The following is a 24,276-nucleotide window of genomic DNA, read 5'->3' as shown; positions in this document are numbered from 1 at the left end:
TTCCACTAAATAAATGAAAGAATATAACGTAATGACAGTAAACATATCAAATTTTGCAAATACAGTAAACCGTAACGAATACAGGCCACTTCTTTGTCGTCTGTGGCGAGAGTCACCAGACTCCCTTTAAAAAACGCTAAATCTAGAGACTTGTTACATTAATACGGACCATATTCACTTTGTGAAATGCTGTCTACAAGACAATCTTAACTATTCAGGCGTATTTGTCAATTCGGCAAACCTTATACATGAAAATGTTTTTTTCTTTCTGTAAAAATATCAGTTTATTCATTTGTTAGGTGTTTATTTGTATGTAGAGCGGGCGGAGCGGAATCTGACCGCAAGAGGTCAACAACATTCAATCCCAGTGATCGGTTCACTCGGGAGGGATTGTGAAAAACTAACTGCGAACAGCCTCTTTGTCCTGTAAACAATGAATTACAAACAACTGGGAAAAGAAGCATCGTTTTTTTGGATGGAAACCTTTAATGCAGCACAAGTCTAAATAGTAAATTCCGTCTATCAGAGAGGCAGACCAAGAGATAAGACCAAGACAAACGTTTCCTGCGGAGAACGTCAGTGAATCATTGGCATAAAGAGTAGTATGCACCTGCAAAAATGTTCAGTTGGCACAAACCTGCATGCAAATATGGCAACTGTCTACGAAGATCTTTACATTAAAAACCAGTATAAAATACGGCACGTTTCAAAAAACATTAACACATTCCTGCCTGTGTAAACATACGGAGAAAAAAAAACGCAAGCTAGCTCCCACATGAACATCATCAGTTACACCTGTCAGTTTTTTTTTTTTCGTTAATTGACAGGTGTAACTGATGATCATGTGGGTGCTAGCTACAAGCTATCTCCCACTAGCTATCCCACAGCTAGCTTTTGTATCTGAATTTTAGCCTCTCTGAAGATGAACTTTTTTTTCGTTAATGTTCATCCTTAGAGAGGCCAAAATTCAGAAACAAAAGAAAATAATTTAAAAAAAGAATATTCATTGAATATATCCAAGCATAAGAAACAACAAAGTCATAAAATATTATAAAAAATAATATCCTCCTTGTAATGCCTGAAAGATCGGAGTCTAAATGGGCTCACAGTAGGACTCTCAGTGTGAGCCCATTTATAGAAACAAGACGTCATCTACTGCAGTGAGACATTGGCACATATGTAGGCAAAAAGCCAGGCTGGAAACAAACTGTTTCGCAATACATGTCTGCAAAAAAATCTGGCACACATTCAGTTCGCTTCCTCCTCCTTACACTAATCTTATAAAAAAAAAAAACACATCAATATCACTAAGAGCATAGTTACTTTGCTACCGCGTCTATTAATCATAATGCACAATATTCAAATGTACTTCCTTACAAATATAACTTAAAGAGTGCAAACAAATCTTTGACATCATGCAGATTGGAGACAGGTGGCGGCGGCTCGTTTCGGCAGGTGGGAGCTGACGTCAAGAAAGGATTTTGGTTCGGACACATCCTGAGGTGGAGGATCATTTTGGTCCACTTATCCTACATTCAATTAAGTCACATCAAGAGAGAGAAAAAAAACAATTTAAAGAAGACATCCAAGTAGTCCATAAGCTCTTTGTGGGTTAGACACCTGATGATACTGTGCCCGTTGAGACGATGTCTTACATTCCCTTGATACATAAAGAGCTCCCCGTCCTCTAAGGATGGTTTCATTCTCAGCGAATGTTCTCTTTCCGAGAAAAGAGAAGGTCATTGAAAACGACCTGCTTCACACGATGCAGCCTCTGTACACGTTATTCTTTAAGATACAGATTGCTCTCTGGTGTCGCTGACAGCAAATCAGAGGGGCAGAAAAAAAAATGTTTCAAGTTTCAGGCAAAGGTATCGTCTTCTGCCTTCATGCTCGTACAATCTGCGTCCACCCGGTTCTCCAAATATGAATCAGTTTGTCAGTGAAAAAAACCCAAAACATTACTGTACATATACAGAAGGTCAACAGCAATAATAATATCAGTATTAAAAAAACAATTCACATGTTTTGTGTTTATGATAATAGATGAATAATAATAATAATAATAATAATAATAATAATAAAAACTTAAAGGGACAGTTCGCCCCAAAAATCAAAAATACATATCTTCCTCTCACCTGCAGTGCTTTTTACCTTGCTGGATTGTTTTGGTGTGAGTCGCCGAGTTTGGGCACTAATAGCCTCCTCTCAGATATAATGGATCTAGATGGCACTCGGCTTGTGGTGCCCAAAGTGCCCTGAAATATACCGTGCATTTGAAGCAATGTCTCTAGAAATCATGACATGAGTTACTGAAGATAATTCACAGACATTGTTGTAAGCAGTTTTCAAGTAGGAACTTTGTTCTTTTCCAGTATCCAGACTCTACAACTCACACCAAAAACAATCCAGTTTGGATAAATTGCTCTACAAGAAAACATAATGTAATAATTCTTGATTTTGAGGTGAACTGTCCCTTTAACTGCAACCATCTTAAGTGTTCTTATATCTTACCTAAAAAAAAAAATCAACTACCAATTTGACTTTAAATGCATTAAATTTTTTTTTTTTTGCAAGATCCAAAGAAAGACTGAACATAAATATTTGGTTAACTTCCCCCACTTATGATTGGTCGTCGAGTTATAATGAAATAGAAATGGAACTGGCGATTTTGACGTTTCTTTAAACCCAACTCATCAGTACCTCTTTGGAATTTGAAACGTTTAAAACTGAGTGAGAAACCCGTGTCCATTCCTGTGTCGCTTAAAATGCCCGTATGTGTGTTTTTAGTTTTTATAGAGCTTTGCACTTTGCAGACAAAAAAAGATGAAGCAATGATTTTGCAGTCTTGCCACTGGTATTTTCTCTCTCGTTCTGCTCAATGGAGGCATGCGTGGGCGTATTCAATCCAATGTGAAAATGGGAGGAAAAAAAAAGAAAAGTGTTTCAAAAACCGCTTAAACATTCAGGATATCCACATGTAGAAAGGCATCAAAGAGTTTTGGTCCAGTCTGAAGTCATGTGTGGGTCAAGATACTCCGAACAGAGAGGGTAAACGAGGTGAAAAAGGTAGCTGAGAGAGCAGGTTTAGAGAGACGAGGAGCTCTGGCTGTAGTGTCTCAGCAGCAGTTGGTCATACTCAGCCTCGGAGGCCAGGGAGCTGCCATCAGAGCTCAGGGACGAGTCTCTAAACGGGGACGGAGGCGTCAGGGCCACCAGCTCCTCCATATCCTTGGCTCGCCTGCCGCTCACGCAGGTCCCCGCCAGGTGCTCGTAAATCTTACCTGCTGGTCGCTGGTTCTCGCAGAAGTTGGAGACGGCCGCCACCTCCGCGTACGTGGTGACCGTGGAAGGGGCCGGTCTGCTCCTGGGCGGCTGGTACGGAGGCGGGCAGGGGGGGGCGGCTTCTGCGGGCTGAGGGGCGGCGGAGTTGGGGCTGACGGCGACACCCCCCGGCAGCATCATGGTGTTCAGCTCGCTGATGTTGGCGGTGAAGCGGTTAACCACGCAGCTGATTTGGTCCATGATGGTGGTGCCCTGAGGTTGGCCGATCATCCCTATGCCGATGTCGCCCACCCCTATGACGCTGATGTCCCCACCGTCCACCATGCTGTTGTCCCCGCCTTTTCTTCGGACCCCGGCGGAGTGCTCAGGTACGTAGGTGGGTAAAGCCTGCGCCTCCTCTCCGTCCTCTCCTCCCTGGAAGCTCATGGCCTTCGCTGCATGCTGGCTGACTGTGGGCAGGGGCGACTGGGATGGGGAGCAGGCAAAGGGCTGAGACGCCTGTGGTTCCTCGAACTGCTCCGCGACTCCGGCGTCCGCGGGTGAATCTCCGTCTTTAGAGAAGGGCTTGATGATGGCCGTCTGGTTAGCCTCGACTGCCTCCTTTTTCTTGACGTGGAACGACATCCTCTTCCACAGGTTTGGTCTGTAGCTGCGCTCATTCTGGGTCCACGTCACCGATTTCCCATTGGAGCTGCGAAACATATAAAAGGCAGAGGCATTGGTTGAGAACTGATAATCGCATCTCCCCTGTGATTAATATCATCACTCGAGTAATTCAGGGCTATTCATGTTCTTCTTCTTCCAGTCAGAATATCTACCATCCCCCATTCTATCGCTTGGCCTCCGTGTAATCTCACATCTCCCCTCCATCTTCCTTTTGTTCTTCCCTAGAAAGAGAATTCCTTAAAGGCGATGAGTCTCCCCTGGGAGTATTTAACCCAAATGAGGTTGCCTTTTCGCAGCTCAGGGAGCAGTTTCTTTCCCCCGTGGAACTTCCAAACTGCTGTGGTGGATTGAAGCTCTGATTTATTAGAGAGAGATTGAGAATTCGCCATGAAATGTCTCAGCAGACTCATCGTCTTTAATACGCGGACTATTAAAACCAAAGGCAATCCAGACACTCCAAACGGGAAAAGGCGTCAAGCTGGCTTTTTTAATAAGTGCCCTTTTTCATGCTTTATTTCCTGCTTCATTTTGATACGCCCCTGATTACTGAAGTACTACTTTTCCTATTTTCCAAGACCACCCAACAGCACTGTTGAAGAACGTCTTCTTAAATGCTCTCTTGGACATAAGCAACTTAGGTATGTGGCAAAAGGAGGGTTGTTCTAAAAACAAGCTAAGCAGGTTGGTTCTTTATTAGACCTGCCTTCAGCTCTCCCCTCTTCGCCTTCTTGCTGGAGTGTATCGCAACAGAGTCCTTCCAAAAGGTCAAAATGTCGATTGATTGCAGTGCAAACCAACGATTGTGCTTATCTGTGTTTTTTTTTTGTGTGCGTTTTTTAATAATCTGCATAAAAGGAGGCCAAATTGTTGTTGGATTGATACCCCAAAAGATAATTATAATACCAATTACATATGGAATAGTGGATCAGACAATTTGACGGAGAACACACAGTAACTAAAAAATAATGACAAAGTCTCACTACGTAGAGATGGGATCGTCTCACTCCTCTGCTTCATTTATCAATGGTCAAAAAAAAGGCTGGCTTAAGTATTTTCCCCTTCATTTTAAATACTGTCGACTTGCATGCAAGAGAACACATAATTTAATAGAAGTATAATCCAATCTTCTTAAGGATTCAGGATTCATTTAACAGTTCTTGCCCTGCACAGTGAGGCACCTGTGTACATATCTGACTTGCCTCATCCTTGTATCACCGGTAGGTCTGACCAGCGCTCGCTAGTTTCCCCTCGCACTCAGAACAAAAAGGTGATTCAGCGACTGCGCCACACCGCGGAACACTCTCGCTCCAGACTTATGTTCTGCTGTCTCCGCTGACACCTTTTTTAAAAAGCTTCTTTTTTTTTAAACTGCCTTTATCCCACCTGATGCCGTGTCATGCTGGTAATTTTGTGAGATTTTAAGTTCTGTTGTCGCCGGTTTAATTGCTTTTGCTGGTTTTTTAATCATCTTCTCTTTTGGCATTTGTTTGACTCTTCATGAATCACGTTGTGTCCTTGCTCTGTGAAAAGCACCTACCTAATTAGAACCAATGTTCTCTTAAGAGGTCCCGTTATTCAACTGGGCACAGGTGTTTTTTTAAAATACCGAGGTGTGAATTTATTCACATTTTTAATACCCACTGAATTCGGCTCACACACCTGATGTTTTCCTGCGCTGACCCACGTCGTCGAAATAAGTTGGCCATGCTGCTGGAGGGTTTTCCAGACTTGGCAGCTTTCTTGGCATCGCCCACGTGCATGCGCACCACCGTGGATGTTGTGAAAGCGCTCCGGACATTTTTCTCCGGCTTGGCGAGCATGATGTACACCTTGCCGTGGAAAAAATCAAGGAACACCAAAAATACTTGTTAGCATAAAAAGATGCAAAAAATAAGTAAATGAATAAATAAATAAAAAAGGACACCAAAAAAAGAAGTGAGGAAATTATTAGAATTTGCGTTTCCATTTTTTTACCTTTGGGACAAACATGCAGCAGAGAGCCACGGTGGCGCTGAGGCTGACACTAAAGCACATGGTTATGATCTTGTAGTTGGAGCCAAAGTAAATAGGGACAAAGGCCAGCCAGATGATGCAGGTGGTGTACATGGTGAAGGCAATATACTTGGCCTCGTTGAAATTAGCTGGAACATTACGTGTCTGTTGGAGAAAAAAGGAGGAAAGTTGAAGTAGAAAGTCCAAGTGCGAAGAAAGAATAAGTTGAAGTACAATGCAGGAAGTACCTTGAAGGCGTAAAAGGTGCAGCTGAGGATGAGAAGGCCGTTGTAGCCCAGAGGCGCCACCACCCCCAGAGTGGTCAGGTTGCAGATCAGGTGTACCTCGCGGATACTTGGGTAGTCATAGATCACCTGAGAGGACACAAAGGGTCGCTGTGGCCGTACAGATAATGCAAATGAACGTCCCCCATATTGTAAAACACATGCACTCGTACCTGCGGTGGCTCTATGATGAGCAGCGCCACAATGATCCCCAGCTGCAGCAGTATGAGTAGGAAGGCGATGACCAATTGTGCGCAGGCGGACATAAAGCGCGGCTTCTTGGTGCAGATCTTCTTCTTGCTGCCTGCCAGGATCCGCGCTATACGGTTGGTCTGGATCGGAAAATAGATCAAATGGTTTTTATGTTGGCTTCGCTTAAATCAGCTGAGCATAATACCGCTCACTTGCGCTGATTCATGACAATAATCCGCTTTTCAGTTCCCAGATCTTAAACAATCGAACCCAGCCCACACACAGATCCTCAACTTCTAACCAAAACTCCCTTACAGTTGGCCATCATCCAATCCGTGCAGGTAGCTCCTGGTCGGATCCTTGGATGCACTTCTCTTTATGCTAAAAACCTCAAAAAACACTGACAATAGACGTGTTTTCTAAGCAAAAGGTGGTTGTGGATGAGAAATGCACCGTAAAATAAATAAAAACACCCCCGCTGTTGCAGCGTTGATGATACCACACTGTAAAAGAAACATCTGTTTTAAGTGATCTAATCTCATATGCAACATATCTACCGGGCTGACTCACAACAACAGCTGGATCTATTAGGGTGTCAGTATCATCATCAGCCGCCTCCTCTGCCGAAGCCTCTGACACATACAATATACGCCTGCATGCTGTATGTTTCTCCTTACAGAAACGCGTGTGCGCGATCTTCCACAGCTTCTTTCAGTCTCCATTTTGCGCATTTGTTTTGGTTGATTTCTGACTTCAAAGCATCTCTCTCAGAAACATCCTGTTTTACATGGAAGCGTGTCATAAAAAAATGGAAGAAATAAAGAATTTTAAACGTCATAGTCGTTCAATCAGACCTTCTAATTACTGAGAGATGACTCTTTACTTTGTGGAATAGTTATACCTCAGTGGCATTGTACGGTTTAATCGACTTTAATGACTCGGTTTCACAGGAAGTGAAACGTAACATTGACTGGAGCTGTGCGTACTTGGGAACAGTAAAAACAGAAAAGAGAGTACCTTGGTGACCAGAGCAGAGTAGCTCATGGCCGGGGACAGGCCGATTCCCAGCCGCTGGAGGTAGCAGTACACTATGTGGGGCTTGGCGATAAGGCTGAAGGTGCACAGGTAGCCCAGACATATCCCGGCCAGGATGATGTAGCAGAGCTCGCGGCTGGATGACTTGACCACAGGGGTGTCCCAAAATCTGCAGAGGGGTCACAATATGTCACCAAACTGGTCAAAGATGGGCTGAAGCAGTGAAGGACACAGTAAACACATAAATCATAGACTCACTGATTCCTATTTGGGTTAATGTATATTAACGTTAATTTCTATACTAGCATGATTAGACTGTATATGTTTTTATATTTAAACACATTTATATTTTATCAGTTCGCATTTAAATTATGTTAGCTCAGTTTCGGTGACTTCATTTCTGGTTATAGTTTGTTTTTCCCTTCAAATGTGCAATATGTAAAAACTGACCACCAGTAGAATCCAAAAAATCAATTCTTACTTGGTTGTGCAAAGAAAAAATAAAATCACCCATAGATTTATGCCATCAATAACATGACTGTCTTGACCAACACACATCTAAAAATCAATGTATAAATGTACCAATTTGGGTCATTATAACAATTTACTAATTAATTGTTGTGGCTATTTCTACCGCTGGGTTATTCACCCAAACTAAAATACAATTATTTTGACCCAGTGTTAACGATCTTTTTAAGTTTTACCAAAACCTGTGTCACAAATGTACTGTTAGCGGTACAAAATAATTTAAAAAGTATGCGAATATTAGTAACTTTCAGTGACAAATAGTGACATGTAAGTTTAAAAAAAGCAAGCATACATTTTAGTTATAAAAGTAAAAAAAAAAAAAAGTCTTAAAAGTTTTAATATTAGAATTATCAATGCAGTAATAATACAAATTCAGAAATATAAGCTAATTCAAGCTGTTCTCAGAGGAAAATAGGGTCCCCAGAACACTGACTGAAGCTAGAAAGGTGGCAAGGTCTGCCAAATATAAATAAAGTAAAACTGTATGAAACTGTGTTGTCCTTTTAGGTCAGTTTGTTTATTCAGTCATGAAAACGAAGAGAACTCTTTTTAAGCTTAATGTGATTATTACTTGATGAAGACAGAGGTAACGAAGAGTGTCGCCATGAGGCCCAGGCAGGCGAAGACCACTGCGGCGATGGGCTCTGGATCCCCCCAGCGCACATACTGCACCGGGATTGGCTCACAACCTGAGAGGGGATACAAGAGAGACTGAGGGGACGACGAGACAGAAAAGTCCATGGAAATACTGGATTTGTCTACAACAGTTATAGTGAAAGGATGTGTAACTGTGTGTTTGCGTGGAACACTGTCATAATTTGATGTGGAAAGTGAAACATCCGAGGGGATCAGAGTAATAACAGGATCAACGCACAATTGCGTCCTACAGAGGATACACACTAAAAACCCTCTTATTAGTTCAACTACAGAGAAACAGAAAGATTGTAGGAGACAATACGTGTTTACAAAAGGGCCTGCAAATGGTTTCAAGCTGTTTTTCTTTTTTTCTTTTTCTTTTTTTTCATACAGACTTTGGAGTACATAAATCTGCCCTCAGCCAAATCCTGTCTTCTGGCAACGATCTAAAGTCTCTAGATGTGTGTACAGTACATGGGTATTTGTGTGCAGTAGAGAGTGTGACTGTTTGTGGTGTGTGTTAGCTACGTGAGACGTAAAGGGATTTTTGGGTTGCGTGACCCAGATTGAAACGCTCCTCTGGGCTGTGTGCAAATCTTGTAAAGTTTCAGACACACAAATAAAGTGCGCTTACCAGTGAGGTCATCTGTGGGCCACGAGCCGAGGACACAGGCTCGGCAAGTGTACTCATCGAACACAAACTCGTTCTCCTTGCAGGGAGTGCAGGTCCAACAGCAGCTTACTTCCCCTTTACGGATCACCTTGAGACACACACACACACACACACACACACACACGTACACTTGTAGGAATGGGTGGAAAGGTCTCAAAGCTCCAGTGGCACTTTTCTGTAGCTAATCTCACACTCTGACAGCCCTACAGGACAGGGAAATGAGAATTTCTGCACCGGGGGATCAAAAAAGGATGGATTTATAGAATAACTTTGATAATGTTCAATAAAAATCATGTAAACAGAGCTGCAGCATCATGGAGGGCAGCGTTCATATTGAAACTTTTGTCACTGTTTTGTGTGTTCAAAGTTTACTCTCACAGTCTGATGACGCGCAGATCAGCAGATCTGCAAACTATATGTTGGACGGATGTAACGCAGATCGCCTCAAAGCCCCGCGCGCCAGATCAGACTTCTGAATTCCCCACGAGCTGCCACATTGCAGCGAGTCAGCGGAGAGTGTGTAGGAAGAGTTTAATGTTAGAGGACTTTTGGGATGATGGAGAGGAGGCGGGCTTGCAGTGTTCTCCATGATTTGGATGGGCAGCGGGGAGCTACAAAAGCCCAGATGGGACATGATTAAAGCTTGAACAGAGAGCCTTGCTGAGTCCCCTGGTCGGGCACTCGAGGATCTGATTGGAGGGATTTTTTTAGACTGCGAAACCTGAGGCGCTAAGTCGAGGCTGGTGTGTGGGTCTTGCTTGACAAGTCTAGAGTAAAACTATGACATGCTGTATTCTCTGGTGTACGGTGAGGCATGAGTGCACGAAACACACGTCTTTCCGCGGTGCGTACTTTGATCTGCGCCTTCTGGCAGGGCTCGGAGCACACCGACTGGATGACGTCACTGTTGTTACTCCAGATTTCCTCATCGTTCATCTTCAGGCCACCCTGGTCCCAGCTCCCCACGTGGATGTAAGCATACTCCTCCTCGCCTATGTGCTTGAAGTTCATGATTTCATACCTGGGGTGAAATAGCACATGCATACATTTAGACGTTCTTTCCCGCTAGTCTTTTCGCTTTTTCCTCCTCCTTTCCTTTCTTCCCTGCGTCGTCCATACCTGCCAGGTGAGTCTCCGTTCTGGTCGAAGAGGATGGCCTCCCCGGACACGCCTGTGAAGTTGGTTTTCATGAGGAACTCCAGCAGCTGCCGCCCGTCAATGGGCCGCATGGCTTCACACAAACCCTGGCCCCGAGGGAAGAAGCAAACACTGTCACTACTGTAATTGTTGATACAGTTGCTTGATTGTGAAAGCACACTGTTAATTATTGTACCTTATAACCCGGACAGAGAGATTCCTGCATGGCGTGCAGGCCGTAAGCCATGGAGTAGATGGCATTTATGACAAAACCCATCTTAGTGTCTTGGGCGTAATGGAGGCGCAGAGATTCTCTCCCTGTGGGGAACAGAGACCTGCTCATAAGGAGAAAACCCAATCCAATGTGTAACCACGATAAGTGTCTGAGGAGGTGCGTGGAAGAGGATTTTCTGTGTCGTACTAACAGGTGCAGGTGCGGTTGTACGCGACACTTTCCTGCGGGTGACCCCTCAACCGGCACTGGAAGCGGTGCTGCCAGAACTCGGGGAACCAGGGGTTCCTCAGGTTGGCGTCAGGCTTCAAGTTCAGGTAGTAATCGTCGAACCAGGTCACGTACGCCGACTTTAGCTTGATAGTGATCCCGCCCGCCGCCTCCCTCTGGTAGCCATCAGTCACATCGTACCTGTCGGCCCAGCCGTCACTGAACAGGAGACACAGACAAAACGTATATCAGGTTCTTAGAGTAAGGATCAGTCCCAACGAGACTTTATTTATTTATTTATTTATTTATTTATTTTACATTTCTTGGTTGTTTCATTGCTTTTTCTTCTTTTTCTTTTACATAGATTTTTTGTTTTCTCTGAAGCTATTAGTAAACCTTTATACTAACATTAACAAGTTAAACTGCAGCTAATTTTTGTTTTACTGCTAACAAACAATAAAATGCTTTATAAATAATTCAAAAAGTAATTGTAAAGGTTTAAAAACATTATTAATATCTTAGCAAGTAATGTAAATAATGTTTATGGATAAACTACACGCTTTTTTTATTAAGCATTTACAAAGTATTTTAAGCATCTTTGCAACGTTACAATAAACAATTGCTTAAAAAATATTGCTTGTTCAGATCTAAATAACTTTTATCTAAAGTTTACTCACCTATAGATTTACCATTAAATAATGATTTTTCTTGTTCTTTTGTCTTTTTGTATTGTTACTTTTGTTTTCTTTAAGGCTGCTGTTTAAATCAGCACAGCACTAGCTTTGGTAATCTTTACACAGCCACCATGAAGTGTGTGTGTGTGTGTGTGTGTGCGCGCATGTATGTATGTATGTATGTATATATGTATGTATATGTGTATATCTATCTATCTATCTATCTATATATATATATATATATATATATATATATATATATATATATATATATATATATATATATATATATATATATATATATTAGTATAGTATATAGTACAGTTTTTTACAGTTGCAGCATGTGAACTGCTGCTCTGTATTGCAAATCACATCAGGATATCATTGCCAAAATTGGAAATAAATAAACAAATTGCTTTAAAAATGTAATAAATATACCATCAAATGCACCAAAAATAATGTTGAAAATAAATGTAGCTAATAATTAATAAAATGAATATGATGTTTGTTTGTTTGTTTTTTACTTTAATTTGATTTTTCATTTTATTGATACATTTATTAATTTCTAAATGTATTTATTTAGTCCTCCAAAGGATATGATGACCGTATATAGACAGCAACGTTGGCTTAGCAAGACTCCTTTTTTCTGTTACATGTAAAGAATAACAGACGTTAGGATAAGAAGACACAGTTTGTATTGACCTTCATTCTAACATTGTTAACCCCAAAAAACTCCGAGGCATTCAGTACTCTGTTCAGAACCAGCAGGGAGGCTGATGGTGAGCAGCCTTGCTCTGTAACACATCTGCAAACTGTTGACATGGGCAGGATATCTAGCATGCACGGCAGAAGTGGTGGGTGGAAACATCATCAGGATTATGGTGCTGACAGTGAAGAATAGTTAACCAAAACAATGATCACACACATTATACATTGAGCCGTGGAGCAGCTTCACAATTACAGCTGACGACACTGGTTTCACCGACAGGAGGATAACAAGGTGGCAGACAAACCTCCAATAGTCCAGCCCTGCAGTCCGAGAAGCAAATGTTAACGTTACACCTGATATAAGCTTGTATAAAAAAAGACTTTGAGACGAAATATTTCTGAAATCAATGTTTTAACTACAGGATTGAGAATAGAACAGGTTACTCTGTACAGTTTATAATGTTATATAATCTAACCCTCCATCATTGCAGTTTTAATAAGGCCCACTGTAAAAAAAAAAACAAAACAAACTGCAGTTGGTTCTCATGACTACATTTCGTAGCAGATTGAAGGAGACAGGTGGTGCCTCGCAAAATGAACCTAATGACTGCTCCGCCGAGACTTACAGTAAAATAAAATATTTATCACGATGAGTCAGATGTACTGACACAAGACTCACCAGGTGATGGAAATAGAAATTATTTGCTCACAAATCCAAGTCGAAGAAATTGTGGGGTGAATTTTTATTTTTTCAAAATGGCGTTCACGAGAAAAAGATAAACTGCCGGGGGTCAGAGGTGCTTGCCGGGATAGAGAGGCTTGTTATCGTTGCCTTTATTTGCTTTCGACGTGTCAGTCTGAGTTGCATGCTTTGTTTGCATGCGCCGCTTCCGTGGTCACGTAACTTTGCTTCTAAAGTTTGAGTCCGTCTGCCGATTAATTAGATCTCCGTAGGCTCATTATCTGTGAAGTCCATTGAGGCGCACCGGTAATGAAGAGTGTATTGATTTACTTTAACAACTTTGGGAGCAAATATCTTAGTGCAGTGCAGTAACACACTGCTGTTATCAACCAATCTGTTATCTTATCATCAATCCTGATTGTCAGAGCGTATATTGATTTGTAACGTGGAAGTGTTACACTAATTATTAATTATTGGTTAGACACCTCGATGCTCAGTGATTAAACGCCAGACGAGCAGCAGCAGGCCGCGGCGTATGCAGACACAATCGGATTCGCCATTTATTCAGAAAACCTCGTGGGCTAAGTCGACAGAACCATTTCATCAGTGAACTCTTTGAAAAAAAGGTTTTTTTACTCCGTCTATTATTATCGTCTTTCCCTCCGGACACTTGTCTACAAACCACAAAGACAGACAGGGCTGATTACACCTCCACACATGTGCATATATGTAAACAAGTACACCTCACCAACACACACACACACACACACACAAAAAGCACTCTTGTCTTTCTAACCTCCAAAAAAAATAAAAAGCAAGAGAAGTCATTTCTGAAAAACTTCGCTAACCAAGCCGGAGTTACACAACAGTTGTGTGGGTGGATTTTTTTTTTCTTTTTTCTTTTTTTTCGATGATGCCTGGTTCTCTGGGTGAGGTAGGAGATCATTTCATAACACATCCTTAGAGAAGCAAGCACAGAAATTGTGCGCTGGCATAAAAAAGACAGGAATGGATATGAAAAGCATGCAGGGCTTTGACTCTGGATAGTTTGAATCACTCTTGAACGAGAGCTCTGAAACCCACACATCGACCTGGGAGGGCAATATGCTGCATGGAGCGTGTTGCTGCACCCACCTACAAGCCTGAAGAAACACACAAGTGTGCGGCTTCACACACTCGCACACAAACACACTCACACAGACACACACTCATATTGTGTCTTTTTTAGTTTTTTTTTTCATGAAACACAACACTGCTGAACTTATGGAGCCAGGTCTTCTCTGAGTGGACACTTTAGAGCTCTGTAGTGGTATTAACTTGAGGCTGGAAACGAGTCAATTTTCTAAAATTAATTCGAACAAGATGTGGAAAGAAAAAAAAAAAAAGAGCGAAACAGCTGTCAGAACCGGCCGGAGGGAAAAACAACCTTTCCTACCCAGGCAACCTCGTCTGCTGTGTTTCTTGCCAATGCAGTTCGTCAAATGCTGACGTTGCTCTGTCATGCCCGTCGACATCTCTCATCTATGAGGCTGCCAGAAAGCCTTTCTAAACGCATGGTCCTGAAATAACCGCAGTTTTTTGTTAGGTTTATGCACCAAAGTGACTTGGTTAGGTTTAGGAAAAGATCATGAATGATGTTTGTTACGCTAGTATGAGTCCCTCCATAGATCACATCACTCCTTCTCCAGGCATCTGTTATCGTATTGATTGTGAGATTCTGCTTCCTCCGTGACCTAGCTCATCTGTATCTCTCTGAGCTCCTACATATATACACACCTTACATTCAGATCCCATTCTGCTATTCAACTCGCAACACCGTCTGCACGCATCACTAACGCGGGTCTTGGGTCTTACCATGCTCTTGTAAGGTGTCCTTGAATTCTTTGAAAGGCGCCTCTAGATAAAATCTTTTTATCATTATTCATAAAGGCACTCATGTATGAGAGTTACCATAAGTCAACGTTTAGTCGCCAGTCGTCTACTGGGTGAAAGTCTTGTGTTCGTTTGACCCATCCTTCAACCTCAACCTCCTTTTTCCTTTCGCAGACTTTCTGGCTCCTTATACCACACCACCACCTCTGAGTTGCTCTGGAGGGGATCTATAGTTGAGTTGAAAGCGTTGCACATCTCGCCCAGACAGTAAACAACGCCTATGTGTGTCCTTATGAGACGCAGAGAACAAAATGTCAGCGTTCGACAACCTGGGAATGAGAACAGTCTGTTCCGGCTTAGTCAGTTGCACCAACAAGCACGGATAGCAGCATTGTGGGTGGGAAGCCGGTGGGGGATCTCCAGAAACTCCCGAGTTGTTTGGTTGAGGCTCCAACGACAACTAGGAGGGGCGGCAGTGACGGGGACTGAGGAGGAGTGGGCCGAAAAAGCTAGACTAAACTAACCCAATAAAACATCTTTGGAAATTATATAGAATAAAATCAGCTGACTGATAAATAGGAAGGATAAGAGCAAAGTGGGACACAGTGCCACCCCACTTCTCCTCCTAACCTTCCCTGCTCTGTGGACCCGCGGCCTCAAACTGTACCTTCAAAACCTTGGCCTGGTAAGTTGTAATATCAAAAAACATTGTAGCCAAAGCTCACAACAAAATGTAATAAGCCCTAATTAAAATCTTCACTCTGATTAAAATCGTTTCTACTTGGACATGAAAGGCTTGAATTATAACGTGTGCAGACGACTTTTAAATTACCCGTGCTCATGTTTATTTCAGCGCGAGAGGATTTTTGTTGAGTGGCACCGAACGATGAAGAGTGACAGGCGTGATTTTGAAGGTCTCAGTTAAGCACAGCGTCGATGAGATCTCCATATTGTTCGCCGTTAACCGATAACCCCTAATTCCGTGTGTCAGCATGCTTACGTCAGGTTATTTGCACTAAACCGAGGTCGAGGCTGAGGTTGACGGGAATGTCGAACCAGCGGCGTTGAGTGCAGAGGGGATCTTTAAACAGGACTGCCCTCGCTGAAGCAGCATGGTCAACAAATAAGTTGCTTTTAGCACATCTAAGCTGTTATCCACAGCATGTTATTTCCTCATTTAAAGCCCAAGTGAAAGCCACAGAGGCATCATAATCTGATAAATAGGTGAAAGAGTGAACAAACTACATGACTGCAAATGTCTGATGGAAAGCCGAGTGAACGCCGACTTTATTGCAATTCAACTTGATTGACTGAGTGAGCCAAATTTATCGCCAATCCGTCTAAGAACCACAGACGTCCACCTCGTGGTGGTACCGGATTAAAAGCGAGGGGCTCACTGATGTTAGTTAGGATTCATCCTTTGGGAAATATGAACGTCTCCACGTTACTTCAAGGCAATCCAACCAACTGCGGAGGCTTATGGAGACGCACCTGTCTCCATATCATTTGTGTGAACAGATTGAAAATCTGCATTTGTGAATATCTTCCTAACACGTACAAGGTTTGAGCGGCGTTTGAGAATCCAGTTTTTCGAAGACTTTTGTGGATCTCGGTTCTGTGCTTTGGAGTTTGACAAATTTCCTGTTGCTCTGTACAAAAATCCACTTGTGTCCCTCGACCTTTTTTTCCGGAGAGCGTGTGATTGCCTGACATCATTCCAGCATTTCATTTTTTCCTTTCTTTCTTTTTTTGCATTTGTATTTGCGGAAGGTGTTTTTATATTTACAGATTACACGTGTATACACAGATTGTCCATCTGTTCACACAAACGATATTCGGACAAAATCCATCGCCATAAAGGCTTACGGTGCCTTGGATACAAACAGTTTTAAAAATCGGCTTAAGCAGCGCTGGCAACAAAACAAATAAAAGACAACAAAAACAAAACGGCTCCTCTCCGGCCTCTCTCTTTTCTATAAATGGAATGCAGGCACGCGCTGCGCATGTACACGGCCCCGGCGATAAATCCTCATGAAAAAGGATAAGTTCAGGCAAGGCAACTAACGAGAATAACAATGAAAAAAGGTGACGAAGCCAACAAGGTGAGGTTAAAAAAACACGCGGGAACATCTTAAATCCAATACAGCCTTCAAAAGGTACGCTTACTACAGCGCCACAACTGCCTGGCAGCTCCGCGGCAACATGGATTATAGAGCGTGGTGTTTTGCAATATGTAGTTCAAGGTTATTTTATGTTTCCAGCTGTCAGATTTGAGCGACAGCCTACATATGTGGCTCCTAATGAGGAAAGGCATTTATAGAACACCAGGGACGAGAGCGAGCCAGAGAGCTAAACCTTAAAATAAAACATGTTATTCTTGGAGAGACTGAAGCCTCCCGCTACATCAACCCCCTCTTTCCCACTTATTTCTTTAGAAAAAAATTATGTATTGTACACTTTGTCTCTTACACAATATGCCCGATCTCTGCTTAAGCGCAAGCAGAGTGTTTTTTGTTTTTTTTAAAAATGTGTGATCTTCCGCAATGTTTTCTTTTCATGGATGCATTCAGATGCTGCGTATTTAATCACAATGGGAAACCAATCGTTGCTTCATCTGCTCACTTGTCTGTTAAGCTGGCTACCAGATATACCTCCTCGTTTCGCGGGTTGTTGTTTACTGTGACAATATTGTACTATTTTGATATTGATTTATGATTAATTCACTGTGTCTTGCTATAGGAATCTTCTGAGTGTGGGAGGAGTGTGGCTCGCATTGTGCTGGCATCTGCGCACAACGTGACATTCTTATGAATATCCGTTTTATAGCGAACACGGGCTGTTTTCCAAGTTTAGACCGCCATGAAAGGGACACGCCTCCAATTACAGGTCGCGTCTGTGCCGTAACGGCGCCAAAAGACGCACTATTCAGCAGAGGTGAAAGCAGCACAGGTGGGAAATCGACGACACACAGTGAGAAAAGAGAGCATGTGAAAACAGCATGCGTTGTACACATCTATGCAGCTGCTGTTAACAAGGCATGTAATATATGGAGTTAGAGAGTAGCCTTTTTGTGTCGGTTCTGCAACATCAGACTTGAAACAATATATTTACGCAAAGACAGGAATAACTTCATGTATTAGATCTGCCGGAATGTCCGAGAAGGGACAGATGGTTAAGAGTCTGTCACATAAAGTGTTTGACAAAGTTCATAAAGTCTCAATTAACTCAACAAAACTGTGATTTTATTTTAAGGGGAATCTGGGGCCGATTTCCCACCACCTCCAGTCGCTCAACGGCAGACATCTGATCTCAATGAGGATGACAAGAATGCATCACAAACAACAGGTGTAAATGCAAATCAATCGGATCAGATCACTCTACTTTATCCAGATAACATATTCAGATAGAGATCCCATTTAAATACCAGGTGTAACATCATCCCAATGCTCCAGTAGATCATCTGCAGCATGAACCTTATTTGGATTAGCAACAGTGTCATAAATAATGTGCAAAGAAATCCATTAGAAATACCTTAGCTTTCCTAGATCGCCATGAAGCTGATGGATGCGATGGGGGTGACAGCAAGGATGATGATGATGATGATGATGATGATGAGAGGACAAACACACCGCGCCTGATGATTCCGGACTTCTAAAGAGAGTCTGGATTGGAAACGAATGCACGACACAAGAACGTGAGCGAGCAATGCGATTGTACATTTCGACACACCGTCGGTCCAGTCGCTCACCTTCCGACCAGCAGGAACTCCCCCACCAAACGCTGCCGCCTCATGGCCATCAGTATGCCTCGGACCGTCATGCCCTCGCAGAAGCAGGCCACCACCCGGGCCTTGGGCAGGTGGCCTCGCAGCTTCTGCAGCAGCTTGTCAAAGTTGTGCTCCCCCGCGTTGCTGTAGATCTTATCAGAGTGGGCGATGCAGATTCCATCCTTCGCCGCCATGTCTTTGAATGCCTCCATTCCACTCTCGCCGTAGTTACCTGCGGAGGGGGGCGCGGGTACGGTTCACTTTTTATCTCGTTAAAGTTAACAGCCCAAACTGATTAGACTTTTATCTTCTTCACCTCACAAAGCAGGTTAGATGTGTATAGACAATCAAACAGACTTGCTGTAATGGCAGGTTTGTGGGGAATTACACACACTGGTTCAATGCTGGCACGACACTTGAGGATCTGGTGATTTGATCCCCGTTAAGGGAGCTGTCGTGGGGTTAGACTTGCCTGCTTTTTGCTGGGAAACGAGGTCACCTACTTTCTGTACTCTCTAACTCTTGGCATGACACTGTTCGAGGCATCCTTTTCACTACTACGTGAGAGTTTTCCTCCCATATGTGACATGCCTCATCGGCCGGCACACATAGTATTTCAGCTTTGAAACGCTCTTGTTCATGTTGGCATTTTAATTTCCTGTATCGTTTAATATTTCTTTCCCCTATCTCTCTCTCTCTCTCTTTCCCTTTTTGCCTTTTTGTGCAGCCAACATTGTAAATAAGAACTAGCCTGCAGGTGTAGGCAAACTGTAACTGAAAAGTAAGACTGAGCAGAACAGTGTTTCATAAGCAAGATCGTAACCTCTGGAGCCTCTGTCAATCTTCGAAAGTTGATATCCTTTTACCGGGTCATTCACCTCGTCGTTAGATTTATGGAAATGCCGTGCGGGGTGACATGCGAGGTTCGCCTGCATCTGACAGATGAGTCGTTTCAATTGCGGTGTTGGACTTACCAAGGCAATATATTAGAAGAGATTAGAAACCCCAAAATAGAGTCAGGCAGAGAATCAGAAGGGGGGGGGGGGGGGAAAGCATATTAAATGTGGGGCAATTTTGCACAGATTCTTGGTTCTGTTTGGTTGTCTTAGCAAAACCTGTACAGGGCTCTCTAGGTAGACTTGGATTATCCCAAAAAAAATAAATAAATAAAAAGAATAAATAAGTTGAGTATGTGCATCGTTTGATACACAGGACAACAAATGTCCGGTCATCTTCGTCCCACCGCCCGCTGCACTTCAAAAGACACTAACAGGTCTGCAACAAGAGCTCCCCATGACACAAGGTTTTATCCCGGGGGAAAAAAAAAAAGAACATTTAGCGTGCAAATGACATCCTCCTCTGCAACGGTTTGGTGTTTTCATGGGAAGAACTGGAATGATCCAGTCAGGATTTAGCGCTTATTCTTGTCAAGAGAGATTTATTCCGTAAACATATGGCCTCGAGCCACAAAGAGGTTAAAGAAAAAAGCTCTATACTGGATGGAATGGTATTGAATAATCATGATAAAAATGATGCCAGTACCATGTTTCTTTATGAATATGTGGTATTGGTAATATATAATATGAGTTGGAGAGCAGCCTTAGAGCTGTACTAGATTCAATTGTGGTAATGTAAAATTCAAATAAAGCAATGTTTTGTTTCGGGGAATATATGCTCCATGTTTCCTAAAGTTATGGGTAATTTGACATAAGTATCTCATCAAAAAGTAAGTGATAAAATGGAAATCTGATCATGAGTGAGAATCTGATCTAAGGGCTAAAACACCGCTGAGATCAGTGGACAGTGTCCATGACACCCAGAGAGTTCAAAGCCCTCGGCAGATGTTCCCCGGGAAGCTCTGCCAGCTTTGCCACCAGATAACAGAGAATATAATCAGGGGCTAATTTCATTTACATTTCATATTTGTGTCACACGCTTGTAGAGTAGAGTACAGTGACAACTGAGATCAGAAGATTTACAGGGAAGTGAATTTATGGCATTTCTTTGGCGTGTTTGCCGCCGCAGGTCGATCGCACTCAGGGTGACGCAGCACTCGATTCAGCAGAGCTTTTGTTTGCCGGGTTGACGGCAGGTCAGAGTGTCGGAAAGTAAAAACTCTGAAAGTAAGAACTGAAAGTAAGAACTGAGTCAGGCTCTGCCCACAATAATGCAGATGTGTCTCTCGTTTTCTGTCAAGAAGAAAAAGAGACTTTCACGAGCCCCACAGAGACACGATTTACTGTTGAACACGGACGAAGAAGAGAACAACGGGCTCACCCTCTGTGTGTATCGCGGACACGTAGCTCCAGCCGTATCTCTTGACGATGTCCACCATGGCTCTGGCCTGTTGCATATCTGATGGCACCACTCTCATGAAATATTTATACAGGCTCTGCAGGGAAGAAATGTACATGTGCACATGATTGGCAGTCTACTTTGGACGTCTCTGCGTGACAGACGCTCTACCAGTTGCACATGCATCCATAACACCCCCTATCATAAGCCCTGCTCCATTTAAAATCGCTGTACATCGACATCCAGAGGAATCACAGAATAAAGGACGCCACAGATGTTTATGTGTCCATTAGATGGCTGATCCATCAAAGCACACATCAGTTTGTGTTGCTGCAGAATCATCAGAGGAGAATAAAGTTACAAGTCACTTTAAAAAGTCTGTCTTTTTTTTTTTTTATAGCTTTGGTCTTCTGCCACACTTGTGTTTAGTGAAAAAGTTCAATTTGTGTGTTTTCTCACCTTGTCGCTGAGGTCCATGCTCGTGGCCGAGTAAGCAATCTGTGGGATGTTGAAGAGCTGGAGGAGGTTTTGCACCTGGATGGCCACCGAGCTGGATCCCGGTCCGATCAGCCCCACGATGGGCTTCTTCCCCTGCACCAGCAAGCTCCCTGCCTCGGCCGTACACCTGCCCTGGCTCTCCTCCTCCTCATTGGACACCAGCGTGTCCCGGATGAACTCGATACTCTGCTCCAGCGCCACCGCAGAGTGCCAGCACGAGTCCCTGTCCAACGAGAAAAAAAAGATTGGTTGGGTTCATACTTGTTCAGGCAGGCAACATGGGAATAAGAGGAGGATAAGCCAAAGTGGCCAACTGGATGCTTTTGGAGCACGTAGCCCTACGCCTCGTGCTTTTTAAAGAACCACTTGAGTAACACAATTTTTTTGGAGCAGCGAGAAAGTCTGCAATCCAAAGTTCAGCCAAAGCTAATGTGAGAATTCAGCTGTCTGAGTCAGTCGAGGCAAGCTGGTATCCTTTTAGCACAAATTTGCCTCTTTTTTTTAATACTCTCCTCGTTTTCCTCGTTTAGCTGCAGGGGAGAGATTATTACTCACATTTGACGCTAAATGGCACAACGGCAGCAACGCGCGGCCTCGTCTTTCCCTCAGCCGGAGATTGAAAAGACGTCTGTGGAAAACTGAATCTGTGGATTTTTGTCCCTCGTTCATTACAGTGTGGGTGCGCTTGGAATAAATCACTTCACAGCCCTTATGGAGAGGAGGAATGATTGCGGTCGTCAACTCACATATGGCACTCGGATACTGCAGAAAAAAAATCTGAACCTGTCCTTTCATTTTTAGGGTTAGTGTCTCTAACCACCCTCTTGCAGAAGATCAGGTAGCCCTGTTGTTTTGTCCTGTGGTTCTTATTAGGTTTACTGTAGGTTAATGGATACAGACTTCTGCCTTTGCCTGGTTTAATTCACTGCATACGCTCTTTCATTTTCTTCTCTAATGGCCTAATTCCTCCAGCCTCAGTTCTCCTATTAACCCACAGTCTCTCTAGAAGTTCATATGCTCCTCCAACAGTTACTCTTAACAATGCAGCACATGGAAATACTTGTCCATATAGGACGTTAGAACCCTCTTAAACACTCAGTCCTCCTTCAGTGAATCCAAATTGAACAAAAGTGCGTTTTATTACAACAGACCATGGCCCCAGTGAATTGTTTTTGACTTGACATTTTGTTAAAAGCAGAATCCAGGCAAATCGTTCCTACATTTGCGATGATAACTAGGATGACGCCCAACCAAAGCAGTTTTTCCGTCTGTTTGTGAGCTTTCTAGCTGATTTGAGCCCTGCCAGTCTGAAGTCCTTGCATGCTGTTTTTAAAGGAGCCGTACTGTGCCAAACCTGTCACACCCTAAGCGTTGCCCTTCTAGTCTCGGATGAGCCGCAGGTGGTTCCTTCGCATCGAGACTCTTCATTGTGCAAACGATCACAAGCCAACAGTGAAGCTCACTAACAGCTAACTGCTGTGTGAAGAAGTTCTGTGATTGGTTTCTGACCTGATCTCGCAGCCCAGGCTGATATTCGGGAGGATGTTGGGGTCTGCGTTGATTCGATCCAGGGTGTGCATCATGGCCTCCACCCTCTGGATCCCATACTGCTCTCGCACCGCCCCGCACTTTCTCTCATGGACCTGAGCAGAGTGTAACACGCCTGGATTACTAACATTTGCCAAAAATGGTGAAAAGGACCACACACACACACACATACATACATAAACACACAGCCGAGCAAGGTACCTTGTCTGCAGGTGGTTGGTGGTGCACAGAGAACAGAGCCCCTATAATGATGTCCCCGGGGAGGTGTGCTAAAACCCTCCGCTCATTGTTCTGGGCGCTGACCCCGACCCCTTCTGGGCCCGGCCAGCTCAGACGGGCTCCCAGGAGTGCACACACAGCCAGCAGCCTCACACACAATGCGTTCCTCCTCACTCCTCCTGCCATCCTCTGTCCTCTTCTTAGAGCTTGGGCTCAGATGGATGCGTTGGGTTTGGCATGGCGCGTTTGAGTCCAGGGGTCCTGGATGACAAGGAAGGGGATAGGAAGTCAATGACGGCTTTCCAGCACAGGACAAGTGAACATTTGTGTTTAAAGTGGATTGATGGTAGAAAAGCAAATTTTGGTGTTAATTTAAAAAAACAAAAGAAACAATACTCATTTAAAACTAAGATGTCTAGCTGCTGTCCGTGGTGCTGAAAAAAAGATGGTTGGCAGCGTCGTTCAGTTTAGCTCAAACTGACACATTCAGCCTTTTTTTGTCAAGACGAGACAACAGCAACTTCCACAAAACTCAGTCATCTCCGGCATCCCTTCACCATTTGCGCGCACCGCATTACTAAAAGACAACTTCATCCTACCTCTTCTCCGCCAGCAGCCCTGCATATGCCATTCCTTCAGAGACCGTCCCCATCACACAGGAGCAACAAGAAGGCAAGAGAAAAGCGCTGCCGTTTTTTTTTTTTTTCCCCTGCTCAAGCTGGAGTCTGGCGCCTGGCTACAGCGCACTGCAAATAGCAGCAGATAATATAGCCCGTTATTGGAACATGTTTGACTTACTGACGCACACGGCGGGCCCCCCCTCCATCCATCCCCTCCATCCCTCCTCCTCCTCCTTCTTCTTCTTCTTCACCACCTCCTCCTCCTACTCCAAAAAAAAAAAAAAAAAAAAAACACAGTGGAAGGCATGGAGCATCAACAGTGACCAAACTGCTACTGTGGAAACTGTGGAGAGCTGCGGGAGGCGAGCCAAGGGAGAAGTAAACAAATGTAAAAGGAAAGTAGTAAAGGATGGGAACGCGTAAAGTGGCGTTCGGGTGCAGAGAGCGGCGGCGGCGCCGGCTCCTCGACCTGTGGCGGCGATCAATTAATCCATGATTAAATCCGACATCATTTAATTGGAAAG

At 43.5% G+C, this 24,276-nt stretch overlaps 1 protein-coding gene across 2 annotated transcripts; it reads right to left on the bottom strand.

The window, feature by feature from the left end:
- Window positions 1–463: 463 nt before the first annotated feature.
- grm5a (glutamate receptor, metabotropic 5a) lies at window positions 464–23,970 on the bottom strand. 2 transcript variants are annotated; one of them, XM_030438713.1, is made up of 18 exons: window positions 23,732–23,970; window positions 23,115–23,393; window positions 22,875–23,008; window positions 21,327–21,588; window positions 20,850–20,964; window positions 18,555–18,804; window positions 10,854–11,089; window positions 10,625–10,746; window positions 10,411–10,535; window positions 10,144–10,312; window positions 9,253–9,379; window positions 8,554–8,671; window positions 7,437–7,623; window positions 6,401–6,559; window positions 6,192–6,317; window positions 5,926–6,108; window positions 5,611–5,780; window positions 464–3,976 (listed from the first exon to the last, which is right to left on the bottom strand). In XM_030438713.1, exons 2-18 carry the CDS (start codon window positions 23,316–23,318, stop codon window positions 3,088–3,090), a joined length of 3,576 nt encoding a protein of 1,191 aa, XP_030294573.1. In that variant the 5' UTR covers window positions 23,319–23,393; window positions 23,732–23,970; the 3' UTR covers window positions 464–3,087. The 2 variants fall into 2 exon arrangements, with proteins under 2 accessions (XP_030294573.1, XP_030294574.1); XM_030438714.1 differs by lacking the exon at window positions 23,732–23,970 and adding an exon at window positions 23,529–23,697 and having other exon boundaries at window positions 3,088–3,976.
- Window positions 23,971–24,276: the final 306 nt, after the last annotated feature.

This window comes from Sparus aurata, chromosome 13 (genome assembly GCF_900880675.1).
Source record: "Sparus aurata chromosome 13, fSpaAur1.1, whole genome shotgun sequence".
NCBI classification, from domain to species: domain Eukaryota; kingdom Metazoa; phylum Chordata; class Actinopteri; order Spariformes; family Sparidae; genus Sparus; species Sparus aurata.
Note: the sequence above shows the minus strand (reverse complement) of the source record. Positions and strands in the feature narration are given on the sequence as shown.

Coding starts and splice junctions, on each gene's coding strand:
- grm5a (XM_030438713.1), bottom strand. CDS start 23,318: ATGGCAGGAGGAGTGAGGAGGAACGCATTGTGTGTGAGGCTGCTGGCT. Junction 10,313..10,410: donor AACGGAGACTCACCTGGCAG/GTATGGACGACG, acceptor ATTTCACCCCAG/GTATGAAATCATGAACTTCA. Junction 6,109..6,191: donor GCACCTTTTACGCCTTCAAG/GTACTTCCTGCA, acceptor TTTCTCCAACAG/ACACGTAATGTTCCAGCTAA.